A 16,637-nucleotide genomic window follows, 5' to 3' on the forward strand; every position below is an offset into this window, starting at 1 on the left:
TCATCAACAAGCATGGTAGTGGCTGCCACCACCTACAGAGAGTGAGGTCACCTACTACAACTGTCTAGATTCTTGGGCAGATATGCTACAGGTCTAGGCTCAGGTCCCGTAAACGGGACAACACGCCAATAGCTACTATGTTTTCCTTTATATCATACAGGAGGTAGACCTCCCCTGTTTCCCCCAAATTAAGATAGTGTCTTATATTAATTTTTTGCTCCCAAAGATGCACTAGGTCTTATTTTCAGGGGATATATTATTTTTCCATGACAAAGACTATGGTACACATTTATTGTTTATTGTTTTATTAAAAGAGACCTCGCATTTCCTGTCTGCTACGGCGGCCAACAGTGAGCTGTGCGGCGGCACCCGCTACTACAGTCCAGACTCTCCTGGGGGCCTTATTTTCGGGGGATGCCTTATATTTCAGCGAGAGGCAAAACTGTGAGTAGGTCTTATTTTGGGGGGTGTCTTACTTTCGGGGAAGCGTGGTGTATTAGACCTAGTGCAGGAGCTCTCATTAGGACCTGTCTGGGAAATTTTTGGACCTTTTCACAGGTGCAGTCCCATGCAAGCTCTTCTATTATCCTCCTTTGGGGTCCTCATCAAGGGGTTGAGCAAGATTACTAAAATCGGGAATCAGATTCTACAATGACCAGCCATGCCCCCAAACACTCTTAGTTATCTCTTAATTTCAGGGCTAGGGATAGAACATATGGCTTGGACTTTATCATGTGACAGTTTTATTTCTCTTGGTCCTAAAGTCAATCTCAAATACTGGACATGGGGCAAACACATGTTGTTATACACCAAGGTTGTTGCCGTTGGAAGATCATTTGGGTCAGTCTGAGGTCCCATAGCTTTACATTGCAGTTTCCTGAGAATGTCTGCGGTGGACTGATTAAGAATGGGTCAAAAAAAAAAAAAAGAATGGGTCTTTAGAAAAACTTTTCCATCGGGTGATTGTGGGTCTTTATTAGTAAATCTCTGAATTGCTTCTAAGAGGTTTCTAAAAACTTCCTTCTATGAGGCAGGCTTGCCTGTGACCTCAAGCTTCCTTCTCTTCTGTCCCTGCCGACCCCTCTGATAGTTCCATGTAGATTCTGTTCTGGGGCAGCTGTGGCCCTATCAATTAAGTTGGCATTTATGGCATGCATGCGATCAGCTACATACGCCTAGCAGCGGTGATCATGCGTTGTTTCTCATCAGGGCTGCAGCATTAAGTGCTTCCAGAGCAAATCAAAAAGAGTTACAAGGTGATGAAATTCTTCTCTAAATCAACCAGGGTCATTAGAAAAACTGCCGGTTTTATCTTTGCAAGTTTTCAAATTTCCCACACTAAAATAGGAATATACACGCTCTCTTTTTTTCCCTGTTACCTTGAGCCACTTCATGGAGAAAGATGTGGGGTTCTCCCTAGTCCCTAACTAAAGTTAGACGGGTTGCTTGCCTTATCAGTGGGAGCTGTCAGCTGTTTGGTATGCTGGGAGAGAAAGTTTGGGGGGGGGGGCTCCACTTTGGCTGGTTTAGCAGGAAGATTTTTGGCACAAGTCTGTGCTTTCTGAGAAACATGAAGACCTGCAATTAAGGCATTTCACCCCATTTGCTCTCATTTTGACAAAACAAATGGTATTGTAACTCAGAGATCTATTGGTTGGCCAGGCTTCAGAACCTCCAGGTTGGTAAAAGGGAGAGAGAATTAGATGGGAGTGAGAATCTGTGGCTTTAGCATCCTAATGACCAGATTCTACTATAAATTACAACTTTTGTGGATACTTGGGGGCACCCCCTGGTAGCCTCGTTACTTCTCACTAGAGAGGGCTGCACTGCTTCTTCAGGTAGGGCGAGAGTGACTGGGTGCAGACCAGCCCACTCCTGGCGCTCTTCACCTCTTCTCCACAGCCAGTTCCCTCTAATTAGGGCAAAGCGTGAGGTTGGATTGTAAATGGCATCCCTTAGCTTCTTCAAAATACTCTAAGAGGATAAGGTTATAAATCCAGATAAAAATCCTCCAGCCTGCTGAAGAGTTCCCCGGGATTTCCACAATTGATGGCTTATCATCAGGTGCTTTGTACTTGATGATTATAAGACCAAGTCCCGGACTAGAGAAAAACCATCAGTCTTAAGCAGGTTCCAAGCCCACCGATGGGTTAACTCTTTCAAAATCTTAGTCAAACTCCACATTTACAGAGTCTCAAGTCTCTCAGAGGGAACTTTCTTTAAGGCTACAGCAATAACCTTTTTAGTAAGTCCATTCCCTGGCAGTGTCCCAGATGAATTCAGTCGTGGTGCAGACTTCTAATGGAAGCCTGTGCTGAGTAAGGGCTATAAAAGCCTCTAGTAATTTATTGAAAAACTCCCAGAGCTGTTGGTACACCCCCCTCTGATTGCCTTAGCAACTACCTAACAGGCCTTGTAGGGCATCTTGCAGATGGACAGTGAGAAGTCTGCTAGAGGAGATGTTTCAACTTGAGCAGAAACATGCAAAAGCAGAGAGCTCTCATCTCCCCACAGGGTCCATGCCAGGGGCCAGGGAGTGTGCTGCTGTTTGTTGTGAAGGCTTCTCTGGGCTTCAACCCTATTATGCGTCTGTGGTAAACTGAGGACTTAGAACGTATTTGGCCTTATTTCTACCTTCACAACCACGGACATGGAAAACTAGCCCTATCTTTGGAAAGATCCTCATTTTTCCAAGATATAAATGTTTTCAAATACACATTATCCAAGCTTAAAATGTGTCCTCTTCCTACCCATCCTCACCCCCTGCACTGGCCCCCATTAAGGAACTACCTGTGAAAGATGAATCATTCTTGTGTCTGACTATTCACTCTGTCTGAAGGTTACCTGTAGATATGAGCAGTCAGGTTCTCTAACCAACTCAAATGTCACAAACTCTGTTGACATCTCTTGCTGATACTGATCAGAGATCACGCCCCCTGGGGAGGGCTCAGGGGCATTCGAGGTCAACTAGCACTAGGTCAAGATGATGACTCACCCGTACCCTGACATGTGTCTCAGAACTTACTCCCCTCTAATGGAAGAGGTGCACTGGCTGACAGCAACCAACTGATCCAACCCTTAGATATACCTCCTCTCACTCTTTTCAGACCATGGGCATGTGGACTCATAGGACTCATAGGACTCATAATGTGTCCTATGGAGAGGAACTCAGCCCCTACAGCCTCATTAACCATACAGGGGGCACTGCCTTTCTCCAGGCTGTAGGGAGACCATCCCCCCCCCCGCTCCCTACCCCCACCACATCACACTCTTATTAGCAGTCAAGCTGAGAATGGGAGGAAAAGATGAGGTACATTATCACTCTGGGAGCAAAGCAGCCCCCCCCCTTTAAGTTGCGATGAGAACATTGTCTAGAGGAAAGTTTCTAATTTCTAAATGGCACTTTCAAATGGGAGCAAGTTGTCACTCTACAGATGGTCAAGCAACTTTCTAATCAGTTGTTCAGTTTGGCATTTCTTTCTTTTGTATCTGGGTTGTTGCTCTGGTTCCTCATGTCTCAGAATGACCTTCAAGTGTAGTCCTCGGTGACACTCCTGCTTCGAGCAGCCAAGGCACAGAGGACCGTAGGGATGGCCCCACCACAGACACAGCGTCCCCTCACTGACCCACGGAACTGCAGGGGACAGCACTGGAGACAGTGCAGGAGTTGTGCCAGTCTGACCCCCCCCCCCCCACCTCCACCAGGGCAAAATACAGAGAGTGCAACAGAGCAACAAGGGGAGCAAAGCAATGAAGTCCCCTCGGAACCCAGAAAATAGACTTCAGCAAATGTGGTGAAGAAAGCTAACGATGCCCAGGTATTAGAAGATAAAACATCTGGGGTCTTAAAGGCTTGAAGTTAAACAAGCGGCCATCTATCAAGGAAGCAACAAAACCCACATGGAAGAAGCACGCCAGCCTGTGTGATCACAAGGTGTTGATGGGATCAGGTATCAGGCATCAGAAGACCCCAAACAAACAATCATATTGATGTGAACAAGGGGGGAATGGTCAGAATGGAAACCCGAAGCCCATCTATAAACAATTGGACATCCCCTCACAGTAGGGGTCACAAGGAAGGGAAGAGCCAGCAGTCAGGGTGCAGTATAGCACAGATGAAACGTACAACATTCTAGTTCTTTAATGCTTCCTCGCCCCCTCCTCCCTGCCCCGCCACACACTATCATGACCCCAGTTCTACCTTACAAATCTGACTAGACTGGGGCATGTACACTGGTACAGGTAAGAGCTCTTAACACACACAATCCAGAACAGAGAAATCCCTCGGGAACAGTAATGGGAGTAGCGATACCATAAGGGTAGGGTGAAGGTGGAGGGAGAAGGGGGAGGATGGGGGAACTGATCATAATGATAACCTGCCCCCCAGCCCCCCGCCCCCGGACCAGGGGGACGAACAGCAGAAACATGGGAGAATGGAGACAGCAAGTTGTGTAAGACATGAAAATAATAATTTATTAAAGGATCACAAGGATGGGAAGGTGTGAGGGAGGGAGGGGGAAAAAGAGCTGATATCAAGGGCTCAAGTAGAAAGAAAATGTTTTGAAAATGATTGTAGGAACAAATATACAAATGTGCTTGATACAATTGGTGTGTGGATTGTTATAAGAGCTGTAAGAGCCCCAATAAAATGATGTATAAAAAGAAAAGTATAGTCCTAGGTCAGAATTTTACTGGGACTTGGCTTCAAGGTGAAGATGTTGACCAAGCCAGTTCTAACAGAGTCCTTTGTTCATAACTTGTTTCACAGTGTCCTTAGTACACTCCCTTCGCAGACAGGGCAGAGGTCCCTTGTCGGCCCTGTGAAATCCTGTCTGGCTCACTCCATGTGTGGCTTTGCAGGGCAGGCTTGGGATTCCCTGAAGACTGGTGGCTAGGTTCCAAGGGCCAGTGTGTCCTGAGAGACGGCCAGGAGGCTCTTAGAAGTCATGCAGTATTAATTTTGCTACACTCTTTTTAGGGGGTCACAAAAGTCTCTTCAGGTTTAAGGGAAGGCTTCAGGAGGGGGGTTTAAAAGTTCATGGGAAAATTTCATTTGCCACTGCTTTGTTGAAGACTCCATGCAGATCCTGCCTCTAAATATGGAGGGGTAGCACGATTCTTAGGAAAGCATATAGGACCAGATACATTGCCAAGGCCTTTGTTAAAACTACTTGGCACAGATAATTACATAGGAAACAGAAACCATATTGCTGTAAAATGGATTCCTATTCATAGAAAGGCCTCACGAACACACTTGGTCCTCTGCCCTTGGTGGATTCAGACTCACAAGGACTCTGTAGAACCGAGTAGAATGTTCCCCAGGTGGCAACCTTCACAGGATCGGATAGCCAGGCAAACAAGCTGCAGAATAAATAGAGTAGGACCTATTTATGGTGTTGTTTGCTTTTTAAGCACAAAACCACGTTCCAAAATGCGCAAGGCTACATCAAAAAGTATCATTACTAGCATTTCACTTCATATACGCGTGCACAGTTTATTTCTTCTTTTTTTAAAAATCATTTTATTGGGGGATCATACAACTCTTGTCGCAATCCATACATGCATCCATTGTGTCAAGCACATTTGTATACTTGTTGTCATCCTCATTCTCAAAACATTTGTCTTCCACTTGAGCCCCCAGTATCAGCTCCTCATTTTTCTTTTCTCCCCCCTCCCTCATGAACCCTTGATAATTTATAACTTATTATTATATTGTCATATCTCACACTGTCCGACATGTCCCGCACAAATTTCTTTCTAATAAAATGTGTTAGTTGTGTCAACGTGACCAGAGAGTGGCTGCTGTAAGTTCCCACCATAATAACACCCTGCTAGATCAAATGCACTCATTCACCTGTGCCAAAAATATTTTGGAAGCCCTAACCATACTTGTGCTCACTCTAAAGAAAGGTGACCCAACCCCTAGAAACCACAAAGCCTCACTGCCATCAAGTCAATTCTGATTCATGGAGACCTTATGGAATAGAGCTGCCCCTGTGGGTTTCTGAGGCTGTACATCTTTGAGGGCACATAGAAGCTTCACCTTTCTCCCACAGGGCAGCTGGTGATTTCAAACTGCTGACCTTGTGGTTAGCAGCCAGCTTGAAACCCTCTATTGGGATATATTCTGAGTTTCCACCTTCCTAGAGGGTGTGGCTCCAGTTACCAACCTTGGTTCCCTTAGGGATCCACTTCTTGACTGAGAAACTGGTAGAAGTGAGAGGACCTGCTTTGACTTTCAGGCATGTTTCGCTTATGACTCTGGACCCTGCCTTGGGTCCAGATTTGCCTCAACTCGATCTCTGGTCCTTTGGTCTTGAGTTGTGGTCTATCACCAGAACTCTGGATTTGGGAGTTAACAGTCCACAACCACATGAACCAGGTCCTCAAGGCTTCGTGAGTTCTGTGAGACATTGCAGTGAATTTCAGAACCCAAGGGACATAGTGGTGGTTAACATCAGGGAAAATGGATTAGTATAACATATTGGGAAAGGTGGACATTTGCCTCGGACTGAGAGGGCTCAGAGTGAACGTCCCTGGCACGTTGGAGTCACTGACATTCATGATGTGGCTGTAAAGTTCACCTGGGAGGAATGGGTGCTCCTGAACCCTGCTCAGAAGACTCTATATCAGGATGTGATGTTGGAGAACTATTGCAACCTGGTGTCCATTGAGATGGCATGGTGGAGAAGATCCCATTCCAGATCTTATCTAGTGCCCGATTGAAGAGTTCAACAGATGAAGGAGGCCTTTTCTTCCAAGATGACTGTGTCTTGAGCCTGGCATGTTGTCCTGGCTGTCAGCTAGGAATGCTTGCAGGACTGAGGACCAGGACCTCATTCTAGAACCTGTATCTCTCCTTTCGACTGAGATTCCTCCCGACATGGTCCCTGAGTGTCTCCTGAAAGTCATGAGATAAAGTGAAAGTTATATAAAAAGTTTTGGTTTTCATTTGTATTTAAATAAAAATTATGAAATAAAAAGGTAGGCATTTGAAAAGGTGGGCATCTTTAAGCTCTAATCCTTGGGATTAGTCTGGTACTCATTCGTCTAAAAGAAATTATTACCACAGGTTCACAATCAATACTCATGGACGCAGCAGTTAAGGAATCAAAGGATGTGTGTCATTGGACAAACCTGCTGCATCAAGCCTCTTTAAAGAGTTGAAGGGCAAGCAGGTCACTGTGAGGACTGACCTCCAGGACTAACTCAAGCTCCGGTCTTGTCAGTTGCCTCTTATGCATGTGAAAGTTGGACCATGAACGTGGAGGACCATGGAAGATGCATTTGAATTATGGTACGGCCAGAAGAAGAAACACATCTGTCTTGGAAGAAGTACAGCCAGAAGGGTCCTTAGCAGCAAAGATGCTGAGATTTCATCTCAGTTACTCTGGACATGTGGTCAGGAGAGACCAGTCTCTGGAAAAGGACATCGTGTGTCAGAAAGCGGAGGGTTAGTGGAAAAGAGGACGCCCCTCTGTGAGCTCTGTTGACATAATGGTTGCACAGTGGGCTCAGCTTTACAATTGTCAGGATCCTGTTGCCATTCTTTCATTACTCAGAAGTCACAGTTTATCTCTTTTTATTGTGAGGTGTTGCCAAGTTGTTAGCGACCGTGTTTACAGTGGGACAAGACTCTGTCTAGCCAGAGATTCTTCTGTCCATGGAGTTGTATGTTTGCTCACTGCTCCCTTCCCCAATCCCTGTGGAATCCTCACATTGGTCCTGTTGCTTTCTCCTTGAGCTTGTTTCCCATGCCTGTCTTATATAGGTAAACAAATTAACAGTGACACAAAAAAGAAACAAAAGATTGAATGAAAAGAGAAAAAAATGGTAAGTCGGGGAAAAAGCATACCTAATTCCAGGTCTGTCCCATGACCTTTATGACTGACTACCTCCCCACTGGTCCTGGGGGAATCCCGGGAACTGCCTCTCCTAGCCTGGAGTCTATTTTGGGGGCTCCTCGGGGACTTTGTGGCTTGGCTTTACTCTCATTGCTGATCTATTATGTTCCCTTCTTGGTTTGCCCCGCTGTGGGGGGTTAAGACCGGACTAACTCCCTGCTGTGTGTCCCCGGTATTGTCCTCTGTCATGGTATGTTCCAGCAATCAGACATCGTGAGACTCAAACTTTTTTGACTGAATAGTGCCAGTCACTCATTTAGCAGTCTGGAATGTTAATAGGTTACAAAGTTAATTCTAGTATCTTGAAAACGGTAAGCTAATAAGATTTCGGATCTCTTAAGATCCAGTGGAGCACATTGATGATTCACTGGTAGAATCCCCACGTTCCAGAGGAAGTGCAGGGTTAACTTCTCATCCAGTGCATCTGAACTATGACCACCTGTCTGTCAATTGAGGTTTGCACGTTGCTGTAATGCTAGACTGCATTCAGTATCGTGTCCAGGTTCAGGCATACTAGGAAGCAAGGCCTGGCAACTTCTGAAAATTACTCATTTGGAGCCCTGTGGATCCCAGTACTCTGACCTTACTGTCCATGGAGCCACAATGAGTTAGGAGCTGACTTGACAGCAGCTAGCAGCCAAAGGAAGACAAAATCTAATGACTTCCTATGCTAATATTGAAATCCCAATGATGATCTTCTAAGTCAAATGATTTGTAGGAAATCTGTCCTTACGCAATATGATTTTTTGGGAAAAATATAAAATAATAATAGTATACAGATAAATATACAAATAAAGAATAAGAAAGAAAAGAACACCATCAATATTTTAAAAGCCAAAGAAGAAATTTTTGTTGTTGTGGAGTAAGCAAGAAATACTTGAGCCTAGATCAAATTCAGGTTGGGTCAAGAGGGAGGTCAACTGACCAGGTGGTCAAAAGAACCAAATTATACCATGTTGGATCCACCATAATCAAGTTTACAATAATCTGTATCTGATAGTACAGCCCTTGCTTATGGCTAGAAGGGATTTGCCCAAGGCTTAATCTAACTAGAGAGTCTGCATATGGACTTTGGACTACCACTGTCCTTCCTACCCTTCTACAGACTTGGTGTTCACAATTTGTGCTCTGATACTTTTCCCTTTGTCATACAATATACTCTTTATTATTCGTGTTGGTTTGTGATATGTAGTCAATTCTCTGCAGCAGAAAGATGAGGCTTTCTGCTTCTATAAAGATTTATAGCCTCGGAACCCACTGGAGCAATTCTACCCTGCTCTATAGGGTTACTGAGAGCTGGATCCACTTGATGGCAGCGTGTTGGTTGGTTGGTTGCTTGGTTGGTTTACAGGCAATTCTACCCTGTTCGATGGCATCACTAAGAATTGGATAGACTCAACTGACAGCAGTGGGTTTGGGTTTTACATCTGTGAGCCCAGTTTTAAAGGCGGGAGATGGTCCTATGCCTGAAGTTTGATCTTCCTCTACCTGCAAGCTTGATCCATCCCTTTCCCTCGCTTTTGGGGTCCAGTGCCATCATTGTTTCTCGCTGGGAATTGCTGGCATTTCCCACGAATTTGAGTTACTGCCTCAAAGTTTATGGGTGCGTTCTGGCTGAGACCTCTCTTGCTGCCGCTAACTTGCCTTCATTTCATCACCAGCTGCTTGTCTGCTGTAGATAGCCACTGTCTTCAACCAGTGGGCTGGCTTCTGCTGACACAGTTCAAATCCTGGCTCTGCCACTTATTAATGCCTCTGGACCTCAGATTTATTGTACAAATGTGGATACTAGGATTGCCTCACAGGATTTTTGAATATTTAAAAGAATTAATACATATAAAGTCTTTATGAGGGGTCTTCCAGAAGTATGCAGACATTTTTCACTATCTTTCTATTCTGCCTTTCCACAAACTCTTTGAAGCCCCCTTGTACTTTTACATAACAATAAGCCCTCAGTAAATACTAGCCTGCTTCCCATCCCACCCATCTACTCCCAACATCGCTGCCATTGGTGTACTGGTGAATTACAAACTGATTGTTGCATGTCAGCCTCCTTCCCTGCTTTACACCCATTCAGTAACTCCCTGTGGCCCAATGGCAACGTCTCAGCCACGTCAGGATACTTTGGCCACAGTTAACAGTAACAAACAATTTGTCAAGCATTTAAAGAAAAAGAAATCTGTTAGATCACATAAGAATCGATCAGAAACGGCGAGCTTTAGCTTTGGAGGAGTTCATGGGACTGAGAAGGGGCTTCAAGAAATTCATGAGAAAAATTCAATGATCTTTTAATCCCATTTTTCTGTGAACTTTTAAAAACTCTTCTGTGAGAACCCAGGATGTTTCTGTCTCTCTCCTGTCATTCAGAACCATACTAAGCCTGGTTGCCCTCTTGCTTGTGTTGAGACTGCAATACGTGTTTAGGGAAGGAGCCCTGGTGGCATAGTGGTTACACATTGCGGGGCTAGCTGCAAGGTCAGTAGTTTGAAACCGCTAGCCGCTCGCTGCCCAGGAGAAAGACAAGATTTTCTACTCCTGTCAACAAGACTCTCAGAAGCCCACAGGGGCAGTCCTGCCTGCCCTATCTGGTCAGTGTGCATCAGCACTGACTCCATGGCAGTCAGTTTGTTTCCTTAAACCGTTTTATTGGCATTTAATGCACATATTACACAATTCAGTAGTTCAGTCATGACCAGAAGAGTTGTACAATTATTACCACAATCAATTTTAGAACATTTTCTGCACAGATAAATCCCTCAGACACAATAATGGGAGTAGCGATACCATGAGGGTAGGGGGAATGAAGGAGAAGAAAGGAGAACCAATTGCAGTGATCAATGTATAATGCCCCCGCCCCCCCACCCCAGGGTAACAAACAACAGAAACATGGGTGAAGGGAGACAGCGGAATGTGTAAGACATGAAAATAATAATAATTTATAATTTATCAAAGGTTCTGGAGGGTGGGAGGGTGGGAGAGGGAGGAAAAAAATGAGCTGATACCAGGAGCTCAAGAAAATGTTTTTGCCAACTAAAATTGTGATAAGAGCCCCAAATAAAAGTATTTAATAAAAAAGAAAGAAACTGTTTTTAAAAGGATGATGGCAACATGTGTACAAATATGCTTGACACAATGTATGTGTGGATTGTTATAAGAGCCCCCAATAAAATGATTTTTTTAAGCCAAAAAAAGCCAGCAGCTGAGTTTCCTGTTAGGTGCCATTCATTACTAGTGACCCAGCTGGTATTTGAAATACCCATGGGCTATGTAGCATTCAGTCTCGCAGAACACGCAAGCCACCAGAAGATGACAAACTGACAGACCAGCGTGGAAACTAAGTTTAGACAGTACAAAAAGTAGAAAATGCTCACACAAGGGCCACACTCTTCGTGTTTTGAGGTAAGTGTGCACTGGGGTATGTACATTTCTATTCCTAGTGCATTTTGTCGCACATTCGTGTATATGTGCCAACAGTAAAATCTGAAGTGTAACCATAGTGATGAAATTAAAAGATGGTGGACAAGATATTTGCAGGGCTCTGTGAAGCCCCCATGGCACAGCAGTGAAGCACTAAGCAAACTGAAAGGTCCATCTGAACCCATCAGCAGTTCAGAAGGAGATGCAGTTGTCTGCTTCCATCCAGATTGCAGCTTGGGCACGCTATGGGGCAGTTTTCCTCTGTCCTCCAGGTTCACTAGGAGAGGGAATGGGCTGGAAGCCTGTAAGTAATCTATAAGCACACAGCTGCTTCTCTTGTTTCCCATAGAAGAAACCTTTGAAGTTCCAGAGTGGTTAATGGTTCCTTTGATCTTAGTCTTTTGCACTTCAGGGAGCTTTGGTGGAGGGCAATTTTTGCTTATCACAGGACCAATTGTTAAGCAAAATAAAAAGCAACTTCCTAGATCCGGTTGAGATGGGTGATTCTGAGCAAGTAAAGCATTTTCCCAAGCTAGTCTGACCTGCTGTTGCTGACTGACTGTGCTAGGGGAGCAGTTCTGGGGTGCAGGACAAGCGAGCCTCTCTTCCTATCCCCTTCAGGTAGCAGTACAGTGGGCTAGTTGCCGCTAGTCTCTAAATGAAACAGCAGGTTATCTACGAAGGGATGTATCCAATTATAAAGATCTTCTTGATAAGTCTTGGTGTTTTTTATAAGAATAATCCATTTAGATGAATATTGAATAATGTAAGGGAGAAAAGATGTTGACACATTCGTGACTGAAGAAATGTGTGGAAGTCACTTCTGACTTTGTCTGGCTACAGAAGGGAGCAGGATCCCACTCCCTGTCTGTGCAAGGATGATTCCCGTGAGGTCAAGTGTGCCTCCACCCTCCAACTTTGTTGGCCCTATTCTGACACCCACAGTTCCTCCCCAGCATAGAACTCACAAAGCTCATGAGGATGGGGTGTAGGAGCGAAACTACTAACACATGACAGAATGTGAAGGGTGTAGTTCTTTTGTCCCCAGCATCTCTTCTCAGCCATGCTGGCAAGTGTGTGTTTTTCTGATCCTTGGCTTCTCTGTTCTGTGATCTCTTGGCCTGTTCTCTGCTCAGGCTTTATAACATTCTCCTGACTGCCCAAGGGGCTCCTACTTTGCTCTCCTGCCCAAAGGCACTCAGTTTTTCTTTTTCTCTCTCTCTCTCTTTCTTTCTTTCTTTCTAAATCATTTTATTGGGGGCTCATACAACTCTTATCACAATCCATATATCCATCCACTGTGTCAAGCATATTTGTATATTTGTTGACATCATCATTCTCAAAACATTTGCTTTCTACTTCAGCCCTTGGTATCAGCTCCTCATTTTCCCCCCTCCCTTCCCCGCTCTCTCGTGAACCCTTGATAATTTATAAATTATTATTATTTTGTCATGTCTTACACTGTCCAACATCTCCCTTCACTCACTTTTCTGTTGTCCGTCCCCTGGGAGGGAGTTATATATAGATCCTTGTAATCGGTCCCCCCCTTTCTATCCCCCTTCCCTTCACCCTCCTGCTATCACCACTCTCACCACTGGTCTTGAGGGGTTCATCTATCCTGGAATCCCTGTATTTCCAGTTCCTATCTGTACCAGTGTACATCCTCTGGTCTAGCCGGATTTGTAAGGTAGACTTGGGATCATGATAGTAGTGGGGGGTGGGGTGAAGGAAGCATCAAAGAGCTAGAGGAAAGTTGTATGTTTCATTATTGGTAAACTGCACCCTGACTGGCTCATCTCTCCATGACCCTTCTGTAAAGGGATGTCCAGTTGTCTGCAGATGGGCTTTGGGTCCCCACTCTGCACTGCCCCCATTCTCAATGATATCATTTTTTGTTCTTTGATGCCTGATACCTGATCCCTTCAACACCTCGTGTGATCACACGGCTGGCGTACTTCTTCCGTGTGGGCTTTGTTGCTTCTGAGCTAGATGACTGCTTGTTTATCTTCAAGCCTTTAAGACCCTAGATGCTGTATCTTTTGATAGCCGGGCATCATTAGTTTTCTTCACCACATTTGCTTATGTACCCTCTTTGTCATCAGTGATTGTGTCGGGAAAATGAACACCACGGAATGCCAGTTTAATAGAACAACGTGTTCTTGCATCGAGGGAGTGCTTGAGTGGAGCCCAATGTCCATCTGGGAACCAGCTTTACTCTTTCTGTGGTCTCAAGAGCCTGCTGCTCTGCTCCATGGTCTCTGTGCTGCCAACTCTCCATACAGGAATCTCGGAGAAGCTTCAGTCGTGGTTCCTCCTCCTCCTCCTCTTCTCACTCTTGATATTTTACTGTGAATTAATGAATTGGACCTTTTATTGTGAATTTACAGAGCAAAGCATAGTTTAACATTCAACAATTCATACGTGTTTCCTCCTGTGTTTCCTGTTTCCATTCCTCTTCCTTTTCTACCCTTCTCAATTTGCCTTTGGGTAAATGCTGCCCTTTCGATCTAACTGGTCGATTTTTTTTTTCTAACATAGAAGGTTAAGGCCCATAGTCTTGGCGTTCCCACCAGTCTCTATCTGGGCAGTAAGCCTGGCCTGTTTTATGATTCTGAGTTCTGCTCCACAGTTTTCTCCCCCTAACCCAGGACCTTTGAATATGTTCCTTTCTGGAGCAGTTTGTACTGGTAGCTGGACATCATCTAGTTCACCGTTTTCCAAGCATATTTGGTCTATTGTCACCCCCTTTTCAGGTGAAAAAAAAAAGAAACAAATCAATCAGTCGTCCCCCCCCTGGGAAATTTAAAAAGTCTGTTCTGTAACCCAAAATACAGGATAAAGGCTAGGTATCTGCTTTTGCAGGCCCCCTGGATTGTTTACTCCTGTTTTTTTGTTTTGTTTTTGCTGGTTGTGGCATTCTCTGTTCCTGCTTCAGAAATAACTCACTTCAGACCCATGTCTGTCTTAGAGTTTCACATACCTGTTTGCAGGCCTCACCCCATCATCTGGTGGGGGTTCCAAAGCCTGTGGATGAAGGACCCAAGTCATTTCGCTTGACTGCATTCACCTTCAGAGACCATTGCTGCATGCCTCTGATGTCTTCCAACCCTTCTATTATATACACAAGTGGTATCACATTCTGATTTACAGGGAGGGGTCTGTTTATTCCATATACGTAATACATGGGTTTTGAAAAATATGACACTACAGTAAAACATTTACCGTGCCTTTAAAACTCTGTGGACACGTTTTTTGTACATTGCAGTTATATGTATTGTTTCCACTAATGCTGGATTATTTTTCTCATGTTTAGCAACCAGCATTCACTGTATCAGAATGTTGTTTGGTTTTGGTTTCCCCCCCACAAAGGACTTGAAATACTAATTTTTAAAAGTTTCCAATCTGTATCCATAGTTACATATTAATTGGAGATAAGATGCAGGACTTCAGCCCTGAATGAAGTACTCACTGCATCACGCAACCAACAGTATCGCAAGGTGTTCCATCTCTATTTGATATACACTTGTACTCAATTAGGGTATCTGAGACATAGGCAATTAACATGGCTCTTCTAGCCATGATCATATGTGATGTATTATAAATCTTGTTCTCTATGCTTGTGACTATAATCTCATTTTTGAGGGAATCCTCTATTATGCTAATGGACAGAATTAAAGTGGGATTAAGTCACTGCCCTTTGTTTCCTTGGGGATTTGGTCCCTTCAGTGACAAAAGGTACACTTCCATCAAAGCTATTCCTTTCTGTGTAAGAGCCATCCCGGAAACAGAGGGAAGGCCATGGACTTCTACCAGTGGGGCACTTTCAGTATCTCTGTGGCAAGTGGCAGAGGCTCAGAGGCTGCAGCACAGAATCCTGGGATAGAGCAAAGGAGCCAGGCCCAGACCAGAGGCTAAGGCAAGGAGACCATGAGACAGAAAGAGAGCAGTGCCAAGACAGTGAGATCCTGAGGCAGAGCAGCGGCCTGAGGCCAAGGAACCACGTGGTTTAGAAGTTGAGGACTGGAGAGAGACTTAGCAAGGGACTGAGGAGAAGTGTTGCTATGGACCAAGGACTGCATCCTTACTGCTGACACATCCTGACTTGCGGTGACCTTTGATAACTTCCCTAATAAACTCCATTAATTGTGAGTTCTGTCTGTGAGCTTTGTTTTTCTCCCACGTTATAGTTCTACTCTGTAACACAGAATATTGACATGATTTAGAATTTCCTCCACTACAATGGGTTTTTTATGAAGAAGGCTCGTGATTGCAGTAGGTTTACATACTAGGAGCAGCTAAGAATCCCTGTAGGAGACAACATCGAAGTGTAAACTTCAAGGGCAAGCAGGAGTTAACAAAGTTGGTTCTGTGATTCCATTCACACTAAGGCAACAGCAGAGACAAAAGCTGATGGAGATCAGGATGCCTGGGAATTTGGGGGTGGTGGTGGGAGCTGTGGGTACAGAGGAGAGGAAGCCAAAGGGATGGATAAGCAGAAGCTGGGTCACAAAGGGTCCTGCCCACCCTTGTAAAGAGGTTAGGTTGTGCCCTTTACTTAAAGGCACAGGGAATAAGTTGATGGCTTGCTATTTGAAAAGACCATTCGTGCTGGATGGGGGCCAATGGTGAGGTGTGGAGGTGAACGATAGGAGGGGTGAGGTGTGCCGCAGAACTTCAAATGGCAGAGCAGTTCTTTAGCTGCAGTCTAAGGAGGGCCTATGTGACAGCTGGAGGTGAAATTCTATAGGAACTCTTTCTTTCATTCATTCCACTTCACTTTGACCATTTTCAAGCAACCTCACATACCTTCAGCACTTAATAGTGAATAGTTGTTGCTTTGTTGATTATTTAATTCATTTGGAGACATTATCTTCTCTAATCTCCCCGACAAAGACCATGCCTCTTGGTACCTTTCCCCACTCTGCCATATTACTAGCGTGAGTTACAAAAAGGGGGATGTATTCATATTTCTACCTGCAACACCCACCCACCCACCCCCAAACCAGATGATCAAGCCCGTTGGTGTTGAGTCGATTCTCACTCATGGCAATCTTACAGGACAGAGTGGAACTGCCCCCTCAGGATTCCCAAGGCTGCAATCTTTACAAGAGCAGAGCAAAGGAAGAAGACATTGTGAGTCTGAAGGGACTCCATGGCTCCAAACAACGAGTCTTTGTGGAAGGCAGACTGTCTCATCTTCTCCTCGGAGCGCTGGTGGGCTTGACCGGCCCACCTCCCTTTCAGATGGAGGTTGATCTCTCTGCCACCAGAGCTCCTGAAGCAGTCTGAGAGCACTGGCTTTAATTAGGCAACATT

At 44.8% G+C, this 16,637-nt stretch overlaps 1 protein-coding gene across 1 annotated transcript in view; it reads left to right on the forward strand.

Annotated features, from left to right (window-relative positions):
• Positions 1 to 399: 399 nt before the first annotated feature.
• EXOC5 (exocyst complex component 5) overlaps positions 400 to 16,637 on the forward strand; it is a 171,062-nt gene continuing 154,824 nt past the window's right edge. Inside the window, exon 1 of the mRNA XM_075531821.1 lies at positions 400 to 444. Coding sequence (XP_075387936.1) covers positions 415 to 444 — 30 coding nt within the window. The 5' untranslated portion in view covers positions 400 to 414. The remainder of the gene's footprint in view (positions 445 to 16,637) is intronic.

The sequence above is a fragment of the Tenrec ecaudatus genome, chromosome 14, assembly GCF_050624435.1.
Source record: "Tenrec ecaudatus isolate mTenEca1 chromosome 14, mTenEca1.hap1, whole genome shotgun sequence".
Lineage (NCBI taxonomy): Eukaryota > Metazoa > Chordata > Mammalia > Afrosoricida > Tenrecidae > Tenrec > Tenrec ecaudatus.